We start from the raw sequence: 10716 nt of genomic DNA, 5'->3' as shown, positions 1-10716 counted from the left end.
TGCGTGTGTGTTTTGTGTTCAGAGACGGCGGGAGGAAAAAACAGAAATTTGCGTACGCAGGTTGCCTCAAAGCCTCACGTTACGCATGTTCCACGAAGGGCTCCCATGAGCATGCGTTTCGCAGTAACGGAATGTCGTGATCGCCGCCGGTTCGACCCCGCGTTTGGGAGGGAGTTTACGCATTTTTCTCCTCGTTACCCATGCCACCTTCTACGTCGCTGGAAGATTGAAGAAGAAAATGAAGCAATAAAGCGGGACAGAAAAGAAGTGATACCAGCCCCTCGAGCCTTCCCCTAAAGCCCACGGACGGCGGGGCCTCGCGGTGTCCACGTTTCCGATACGGGTTAATGATTAATATTCATATGAAGATTAATGATCACGTCGCATGGCAAAAGCGGCCCAATCGCCAGGGCTTCCCGATCGCCCCAGCAAACAATGGCCAGCGTGGACCTCGGGTGGAGGGTTCGTTATCAACCCGGACAAGGGAGCCCTCGCTGGGCTGGAGGCCGTGTGGAACAGTTTCGTTTGTGCGAAAGACGTCAGCATTTCACCTGTTTCGCATTGTAGCCCCCGGTGGGTTGGTCGTTGCCCCCTCTGGCGGCGTCTCAGGAATTCAACGGCACGTGGGAGTTGCTTGGAATCCTCCGGTGTCTTTCCCGGCTTGCATGTTCCCAATTTCGCACTCACTCACTCAAGTGCTGGCCGAACCAGCGTATGATTACCTTGAAATATTGACCAAGAAACGGTTGTCACCTTGTCAACCCAAACCCAGCGGGCATTGTTGCACAACATTCTCTAAAAATTCACTCAAAAAATGAATTTTCCTCAATGCACCCCCGCTGGAGTCCACAATTGTGCACTACAGCGTCGAGTAGCGCAACGTCATGACGTCATCACTCCACTTCGTTTGCCCATTGCACGTACAGTTCTCATACGCCTTCCTTCTCATACACCTTCCTTCTCGTATGCCTTGATCAAACTCAACGCTAAAAAAACCGCAAGAACGGTGGGTCATGAAGTTCTTGCTTTGTTTTCTTATCAACCGAGCAGTATTTTTTTTTTTTATGAAATCCGCGTGGATGGCTTGTTTTGATGTGTCAACTTTGTTTTGATAAGGATTTATCGCTTTTCTTGAGCAGTGTCCAATCTTGAGCAGTGTCGATTGTTTTTTTAAATTGTTTGCTGTTAATCGTTGTGATTTGAAGTGATGGATCGTGAAATAGAAATGGAGTGGGAGGCATTCAAGCAAAGTGGATCAAGTGCTATACCGTGGGCAGATCTAGGCGTTGGTAAGTGAAAGTGAAAATACAAATTATATTACCGAAACATTGGTAATGTGTCGGGTAATAGCATATGTGGTGTACTCTTGCTGCTGGTTACGTATAAATATACGATCGGGATCTGGATGCAGTTTTAATAATTAGTAATATTGTTTTAGATATAACTCCTGAAGAGGAAGCGATGGAATTAGGTAGAGCTTCGTCAAGCAAAAGAAAGAACGGTGATGAAGTTTCTAGTGGTCCTAGCCATCGACCTCGAATGGACGACACTGAAATAGAATGGACTGAATGGCAACGAATGAGTGCGTCTGAAATAAAATGGCCTGATCTAGGAGTTGGTAAGTAAAAGAAAAAATGATTAAATTGTAATATATTGTTTTAAAGCCTCCGGGCAGCTGGGTTGGGTTATGTAATATTTCATTCTATACTTCAACTGTTTTAGGTATAACCCGAGATGAAGATGCTTTTTTACAAGCGGCATCTACGAGCGGCATTGTTGAAGCCAACCGCCAGATAAGTTTTGAAAACAGGGTGGAGGTTATTGGTAGTGGAAGCTTAATTTTACCCACGGAGGAACCTGAAACAATTTCGAGCCATGAGGACACATCTATTGACGGATCTGATGATGATGATGATGACATCAGAGTGGATTGCACTAGGTTGGCTAGATATGTAGATAGCTATAGCCGACATGAGGCGTTGAGACGGTGGGCAATCTTGGAACTCGTATCACGTTCGTCTCTAGGAAAACTTCTGGCGATCTTGAGGAAGGATTATAAATTGCAACTTCCTAAAGATGCACGGACACTTACCAAATCATCCTCTCCAGTCGTGGTAAAAGTAAAATCGATCTTGGGAGGACGATTTTGGTATCAGGGGGTAGAGACGGTCCTAAAAAATTATTTTAAAGATGTCATACCCAAAGATGACCTTCTTTCCATACAAGTGTCGATCGATGGGCTTCCCCTTTTTAAAAGTTCAAACACACAACTGTGGCCAATACTTATAAAGGTGGAAGAATTGGTAGATGCTCCGGTAATGCTTGTCGGTGTTTTTGGGGGACAAGCAAAGCCGGAGAACATCGAACAATATCTTCGGCCGCTAGTGTTGGAGGTGAACGATCTCCAGCAAAGAGGCTTGCAGTTCGGTGACAAGCAGGTGCATTTTAAACTTCGCGCCATTGTTGCCGATTCTCCGGCGCGGGCGTATCTAAAAGCTGTCACCAGTTATACTGGTAAGCATGGATGCTTAAAGTGTTCCTGTGTTGGGGAATACATCAAACCGGAGAATAAAGTCATTTTTGACTCCGTGAACTCTGCACCGCGCACGGACGCGGGCTTTCGAGCTAAGGTAGACAAGGACCATCATAAGAGTTGGCGGACACCACTAGAAGATATAAATAATTTCCATTTAATAGAAGACGTCGTTGTTGGCGATCGGCTCCATTTAATTGATTTGGGGGTGACCAGAAAAATTCTTCGAGGGATGCTGGATGGCAAATTTGCAACCCTTGGTCGATGGTCAGACCCCCAGAAGGAAGCTGTGTCTAAGTTTATGGAAAATACACGGCTTCCTTCTGAGGTGCATCGCCCCATGAGGCACCTCAATGAAGTCCGCAATTGGAAGGGAACCGAATATCGGTCCTTCCTGCATTACATTAGTGTTGTGGTCTTGAAAGATTGCATGAACGAACAGGCTTTCAATCATTTCTTGCTCTACTTCTGCGGTGTGACCTGTTTTGCATCCACGGCACATCAGCGACATTGGCCGCTTGCGAAAAAGCTCCTAGAAAAGTTTGTAAAGGAGTTCGGCACGATATATGGTCGTTACCACTTGACAAGTAATGTTCATAATCTCCAGCACGTGTATGGAGAAGTTTTAAAATTTGGACAACTTGAAAATTTTTCGGCTTATTGTTTTGAAAACCACTTGCAGTTTATCAAACGCTGTATTAAATCGGGCACGAAGTGTGTGGAGCAAGTGGCAGCCAGGGTGCAAGCCAGAGATTCTATCCAGACGGCTGCCAGTTATAGTGCTCCAAACTATCCAATGTTGATGGTAAATCGGGTTGGATTACACGTAACAGCCGATTTTACCTTGCTGCCCGAATTTAGAGATCAATGGTTTTTGACCCACCAGGGCAGCGTCATCAAATTTTTGGAGGCAAAGAAAAGTTCTTTGTCTTCGTTCATCTTGATTGGGATCCAGATTGACCATAAGACGGAGCTTTTCGAAGGAAAGTGGGCAGACGGCAATTCGCAAATAGAATTGTCGTCTGCCGATTTGTTTATCTATAAAATAAAGGAAAATGCTCCGTCAAGAAGGGTGGAAGTACCGTGTGAATCCATAAAATGTAAACTATCAGCAATATATTTACCGAAGCGATCTCTCTCAAGACCACCAATAGATCCTCCTGTTACTATTGCTCTTGATACCATAGCCCTTTTCCCGTTGCTTCATACACTCCGTTGAGAAGATAGTTTTATGGATTCCATGGTTGCTTCCACGTCAACAAGAGATCATCGTGCTCGATAATGTTCGTGGAATGACCTTTTTAACCGCTTTTATGGCTACTGATAGAGCATTGCTAGTTGATATTTTGAATCCTTTAGCACTATGCTGCCTCGCGGGGCTCCATGCTGAAACAGATAGATCGCCTGCGCCCTACTCAAGCCTCTTTTCTAGCGAGTCTGTGTTCTCATGGTCTACATAACGAAATGTTTCAGGTTCCTTCGCGTATTCATGTATTTAACATACATTTTTGACTTCGACTATGATGCTGGTGATGATAATTTAAAATGAATTTTCATTCAACATACATTTTTGACTTCGACTATGATGCTCGTCGATTTTAAATTATCATCTTAAAATGAATTTTCATTCAATAATAAAACATGAAGTGTATGCATAAGTTTGAGGATCCTTAAGCGTCTGTGTGGGTTTCTCAATCTTTTGCATGGGTGAGCGGTGGGCCATTATCATCTCCATCATCATAGCAAATGTAATTAAAAAAAACAATTCAACATCATTAACAATTCATGTATTATTCTCATAAATTAAAACTAAAACCCTATCAATAAATCTAAATTAAACAAACTTAGAACTATCCAGAAATAAACAAAGCCCTATCACCAAATAGAAAAGAAAGTAACTAAACTAACTCATGTACTAAAGCTAAAATTAACTTACGTACTAAGGGAAGAACGGTCTGTTTTTTTTGTAAGTGTATGGTTTGTTGGCCGAACCTTTTATAATCCCTTTTGTTTTTGCCGTGCTCGCTGCGTTTTTTAACTTTAACCTTACAAAGGCTTCTACAGCGGATGCATGCACTTGGCCATCATGACCGTTCTCCGCTATTTTTTTTAAAAGTAGAAATATATTATGATAAATACTAAACCTAATTTTTTTTTCAGGACGTCCTCCGCCAGACCAGCTGCATTTGACCATAAACTGTTTGTTAAATAGGAGCTGCATACCCTCATGCATCCTCTGCTTTGCCTCCGTTTTAACTGTACGAGTCTGCACCCATTGCAGAACATCTTGGAAATGTTCAGCGTTACGAAGCTTGAACTCCAACTCGTCCAGCTCTTCTTTGCTATCCACTGCCTTCAGAGTAAACGGGGGTTCCTGATGTGTTACCACCTGTGGGGGCCGTTGGTCCAGCACATCCTTCATCCCCCGGACAACTTTCGTCAGTATAAATGTTTGCCGCAGGTTCATATCCACACGCTCGGAAATAGAATGCAGCGATTGATTGTTTGCCGTAACACTGGGTGTCTCCATGATTATGCTTTAATTCTATAAAAATCAAATATACTAGTCGTAAAAACCGCTATAGTAATGTATATTTAACTTACCTTGCCAACTTTTTAAAACAGTGAGTGAAATTGTATGTTTGTTTAGTATTTTTCACCTGATAGAATTTTCAGCCACTGAAACTAGCATACAATGCTTTGAATTTCTTAAGAATTTTCCCGCTTGCACGCTCTAGAGTACAGAGCTTTCGTTGCCGTTCCGAAATTGTTTATTTTGATTTCGACTTGCTAACGTAGACTATATTGAATGAAACTCTATGTGTTTTATAGCTCACTTTCAATCCATTGTCGCCCCATAGTTAAAAAATATATGACTATTTTTACGTCACCAACTTAATTTCATGTTTTAATTTCAAGATTCTTCTATTTAACCAGTAAAACTACAAAAAACAAATTTGAAGGGGCACAACCATATTTCCTCCATGTAAACACTGTTATAGAACGATCGACGTTATTGACAGCTCCACGTTGTTTACATTTTACAATTGATCGAAAACAATCGATCTGGATAGGAGTGAAAAGTGCAGAAAGTGAGGTAATAAATAATGTTAATTACGTTCTAAGTGGGTAAATAAGGTAAGTAAGTTCGACAGGTACTTGGACTACACGGGACCCGTGCACAAAAAATGGTGGTAAACGTAAGCTCCAATCCGTGCTATACGATTCTCCAAACCCGTACCAGCCTGGCCGGATCATCAAAATTATAGTGAAAATATTAACAAGTGAGTATGAATAATCGCAGTTACTGTGAAATTATTAGTACATAAGTATTAATCATCAACAGTGCAGTGAAAATTGCACATTGCTATACATATTTTAAAAACGCTTAATATTTATATTATATCTTTATTTTTTCCAGCAGTTTACTCCACGTTTCCTCAAACAGCACTGAAAACACCCAGCATAGTGCTGCAGGGATCACCGTGGTGCAATAACCGGCGTAAAGGGAGATGTTTTCAACACTTGGTCTAATGTATGTTTTTACTGTTATTTATGTTCAAATTGTTTTCATAATTTGATATTAATTCTTTTCTTCAAATTTGTTTCTTTACAGCTTACAACGGAACTGTTTGCCCGCCATTGTACAAATGGCCTTTTTATGTAAATAAATATTTATTCAACGAGAATAACGTTGAATTTAAATTTTCACGGTCGTTAAATTATTGTCGAAAGAATTGACGTAACGAATGTGGGGAATGAAAGAAAGGAGGAAGGGGTGAGGGGCGAATGAACACCCGCTGTAGTGACGTCACAATGCTGAACCGTCATTGTGACGTCACGAAACGTTCATTCATATTTGGCTAATCTTTGGCTAATCTTTTTCGAGGATTAGCTAAAGATTAGCCAAAATGTGTAGCGTTGCAAGCTAATGATGCGCAACAATGCCCGCTGGGATTCGCGTGCCTGCGACAAAACTTGTCTGCATTTGTTTGCTGACGATGATGATAAATTGGGTGAGTCGATCCACCGTGAGTGGGACAGTTTTTTTATGTTTTCTTTCAAGATATCTTATATGTATGCATTTTGTGGCTAAGTGTTTGTTTTTCCATTTGGTTTACAAAATATTTATTCTCAAAATAAATGTTCTGCTACAAAAAACTTTGTTTAAAGCACATTCTTGCGTTTTTACACTTTAAACCAATCGTACGGGCGTCACAAAACCACTCAAGCTTCCCACCATTTTTGGGGGCGCCACCATTTGGCAAGCAAAACCGCGAGACACTACAACCCACTCCCGTTCGGTTCTGACGCCATAGTCCGAAAATTCAATTCCGCTTATCGGCCCAATGCTTCATGTTTTGCAGACGGAACACATAAATTTCATTTCAATAGCTTCCCCGTTCACCCATTTAAGGTGATTTAAGAGAAAAAAAAAACACACATACACACATGAAACACAAATGGACGCAAAAGCATATTTTTATGTCACACTTATCAAAAGCTATACAAAGTTGTAATTCAGTCTTTTAAAAAAACAAGGCTTGATGTTCGCGAGGCCTACGTAAGTCAGAAACCTGAAGCAGTCGCACCAGTTTTGCTTCGAGTTGTTCCCCGAGCCGTTCGGAAGGTTGGGGTTTGGAGCGTAATAAAAATCAATCTGAGCGAATCGGCAACAAGGGTCACTAGTCCGGAGCATTGTTTCTACCCGGCACAACATCATTTCCCTCAAACCAATTCGATATTCCCGAGGGCGGTTTACTGGGAGATGAAAAGTAATCCCCGAAATAAAAGTGCCGTCCGCGCATGGGAGTGGTGTTTTCGGTTTCGGTTTCGATCGATCGAAACTCGTCGGCCAACCCGCGCCGTTCCCTTTGCGCTGCGGTCGCCTCCGGGCAACTGCTCCAAATGCTCGCGCACGAATGATGTAGTTCAAACTGACAACCTCATTACTGTCGCACCGAAGGTGTAAATTAGCCCTACTTAAGGATCACCACGCGCCCCACTGGATTGACTAAATGAGACCCGTTCGAGGAGGAAGAGGAGACAGCGGGTAGTGCGGCCAGCGAAAGGGTGGTGCGCTTGGGCCGGTAATTTTCTGCCATTTCGAGCCAACTCGGCTTAATTACGACAAAAAGCACCACCGACCTCTCTTGGAGGCCAACGCCACCGGGCGAGTGTCTCCCTGACCCAACGTTCGGTTAGGGGCGGGTGGATGTGGAGGGGGTGGTTGTGTTGCGTGTCGCCTGGCAAAGGCTCGGTTGCAAGTGTGAAAATCCACACTTGCGAGCGACGCCAGCCCGATTAACGCACGATCGGGTGGGAAGTGTTCGATGCGTGATATCTTTCGATCAACGTAAAGCAGGGGGGAGGCGAGTTGCGGGAGCGGTTTGGTGCGAAAGGAGGAGACCCTGATCCGGATTTGGAACCACTCGAGTTTATCACACCCGTGCACGTTTGCGCGCGCCGTTATCTTACCCCCACGGTTTTCCGCGCACGCGGAGACATCCCATTTTCCGCGAATGTCTCGCGACGCGACTCGTGGAAATGGCATGTTGATTCCGGCTTTCCGCCTTTCCAACGGAGGGGGAAAAAAAGAGGAGGTGTGTCCACACTCCATTTCGAATCCCATCACGCGCTAGAAGCCAATTATCCACACTTCTAATTTCGTTCAACAACAAACGGTGTATCAAACACGCGAGGAGAATCCGGCCGAGTTGGACACACGCTTTTCTCCCGATGAAAAAGTGCGCAAAATCACCTGTCAACATTGTCATTAGTTTGTTGATGCTTGAACGTGACTGATCTCTGTCTCGCCCGACGACGTGGGACGAACGACGCTAATGATGATGGCGTCGGCAGTTGATGGTTTCGCGAGATGAAATTGAAATCTGTACGATTGTTTCATTTTGTCATATTTCCCCCGATGGTGTTTGCTTTTGCGTAGATCTGACGCAACCATTTATGACTTAGAGAGGAAAAAGACCATTTAGAAGGTTTTTCTGTTATGTATGTGTTATCACTAATATAATTAATTAAATAAACATTTCCTTAAATCTTCTGAGCTGTAAAGTTTGGGTTCATTTTGGAAATCTTTCTTATGCAACACAGTGGACGCTTTAAAAAACAAGGCTAACAGCTTGATGTTTTTTGTAGCGTTATAATTTTCACAAAATCTCAAATGAAAGATGATTGAGAATTATATACATTGAAATTGATCTTCTATGTCCTTTAAAAATACCTCATAAATATTGCAGAATAGTTTCAGATTTGTTTGACGAAAACATTGGCAACATAAATTTTGCAACATTTTACACGTTCGTAACGCTTGAAAAGAAATTCAGCAACTGCTTTTTTCCATTTAATCGAAATGATATGCAGTTTCAATTATACACTCCTCTTTCATTACCATGCAACGTGGCGAAAGGCTTCTTGATCGAGTGAACATGCTATTTTGTGCATAAACAACAAGAAAAACACAACGTTAAAAAAGACAACTATTCAATTAATACAGCAACAATGTAGCTAATTAACAGCGCGGCGTGAGTTGATCGGTCGCGAGGAAATCTTCATCATCGCCTGTCGTTCGCTCCGGTCATCACGCAGCGTGAAACAACGATCGCAAAACGAAGCGACTCGGGATGAGTGACGATGGAAATAAAAAAGCAAATGGCGCTGATAAGATGTGCCCCGTTTGATTGTGCGACCCAGTCTTAAGGCCCCCGGCCCGAATAACTTCATCATGTGCGAGTTTTAAGCAATTTTTATTGCCGAAATACCTTTGGGGAGGACAGGAAGGACGATCGTATCCTTAAAGCACTTTCGTATCGCCCGGTTACTGTACGACATTGTAGAAGTCGAGGACAATAAAGTGTTTGCCACGAAGATCCGCGTTCTTCAGTCCGGTATCGAGCACAAAGCATTCCTGTATTACCGTCCGGTGAAAACTAGCACCCGGGCTGGAGTGGATCCCGGGCCGGAGGCAGGGAGGGGGAAAGCCGAAAATTAAGTGAAATCAATAAACTCATATATTTTATTTCGTTACGCTACCTCCTCCAGCTCCGAGCGATCGGGACGATGACACGCGAATATACGCCAACGGAATGCAACGCAACGGAGTACACACACACACATCGAGGTGCAGTTTGCGGACGCTGTGGCGGTTTTATCAAAGTTTAATTAACATTTCACGGTGGCCCCGATCCCTCCCCCCCTGCCGCACCGAGAATGTGCCTGCGGAGTTGAAGGGCTTTCCTTCGGTGACGTTGCCAAAATGCGCTCCGGCGAAGTTTGAACTCTGGCAGAGCCGTTTCGGTGTTTAAATTTCCCATTCCGAACCGATGCGGATATGAAAAATGTAATTCAATTATACGACCGACGACCGGACGGCAGGATTGAACGGAAAGAGTTGGGCTTTTATTTTTCGCTTTCAAACCGATTTTCAAACCATTCGGGAGGAAATGAAAATTCATTTTCCAATTGCGCCCCGGCACGGCTAATCGAATTGGAATGTTTTATGCAAACGGTAAAAGGTAAGCAACAGCGGAGTATAAAATGGAAATTGTAATTCGAAAGAATGTTTCCCCGCGGGACCATAAATAAAGCATTTACATTTATGGCACATTAAAGCGGTGTGCGCGGACGAGACTGTCGATGGGAAGGTAGTGGTTTTATGTTGCCTGCAGCGGCCTAATCGATCGACAAAGTGATCGAGCTCGTGGATGACCCGGTTCGGTGGAGATTTATTGCCGATCTCCCGTTGATCCACGAACGACAGCGGGGGCAAATCCTCGCGATGGCACGAGCTAACGTGTTCTACCACCACTAGTTGTTCGAGCAATCTGTCAACAACAATTGCACCGCACGCTACTGTTGCTGTGTGCGCACGGCGGCGACAAGATACAACGGCGCGATACCGGGGAGGATCGCTCATACCACGCCGATCACGTTTCAATTAATTGCTCATTCAACACAACGTGCGTCCGCACCCTGTTCCTGCGCACCGGATGTGTATGTGTGCATGTTGTTGTGATCCATCGAATGCACACCTCTTGTTTTTCATCTTATGCTTCGAGCGGAAAAGGGGAACGTCATCGTAACGCCAACTTCCGAACTGGTGCACGACTAGCGATCACTCGCTTTGACGATCGTTAGAAGTTTTCCTCCTACGCGTAGGATGGGCA

General features: G+C 43.7%; 1 protein-coding gene across 1 annotated transcript; it reads left to right on the top strand.

Annotated features, from left to right (window-relative positions):
• Positions 1 to 1225: 1225 nt before the first annotated feature.
• Positions 1226 to 3875, top strand: LOC131284110 (uncharacterized). The gene is made up of 4 exons (XM_058312966.1): positions 1226 to 1289; positions 1723 to 2104; positions 2222 to 2708; positions 3861 to 3875. Exons 1-4 carry the CDS (start codon positions 1226 to 1228, stop codon positions 3873 to 3875), a joined length of 948 nt encoding a protein of 315 aa, XP_058168949.1.
• Positions 3876 to 10716: the final 6841 nt, after the last annotated feature.

Source organism: Anopheles ziemanni, chromosome 3 (assembly GCF_943734765.1).
Source record: "Anopheles ziemanni chromosome 3, idAnoZiCoDA_A2_x.2, whole genome shotgun sequence".
In the NCBI taxonomy this organism is placed as follows: domain Eukaryota; kingdom Metazoa; phylum Arthropoda; class Insecta; order Diptera; family Culicidae; genus Anopheles; species Anopheles ziemanni.
The sequence above is the reverse complement of the archived record's forward strand: the minus strand, read 5'-3'. Positions and strand labels throughout refer to the sequence as shown.

Bases quoted from the DNA above. Each gene is read 5' to 3' on its own strand.
- LOC131284110 (XM_058312966.1), top strand. From the start codon at position 1,226: ATGGAGTGGGAGGCATTCAAGCAAAGTGGATCAAGTGCTATACCGTGG. The intron at 1,290-1,722 runs GTAAGTGAAAGT...CAACTGTTTTAG, and splicing joins GTGGGCAGATCTAGGCGTTG to GTATAACCCGAGATGAAGAT. The intron at 2,105-2,221 runs TCCAGTCGTGGT...CCTTCTTTCCAT, and splicing joins ACACTTACCAAATCATCCTC to ACAAGTGTCGATCGATGGGC.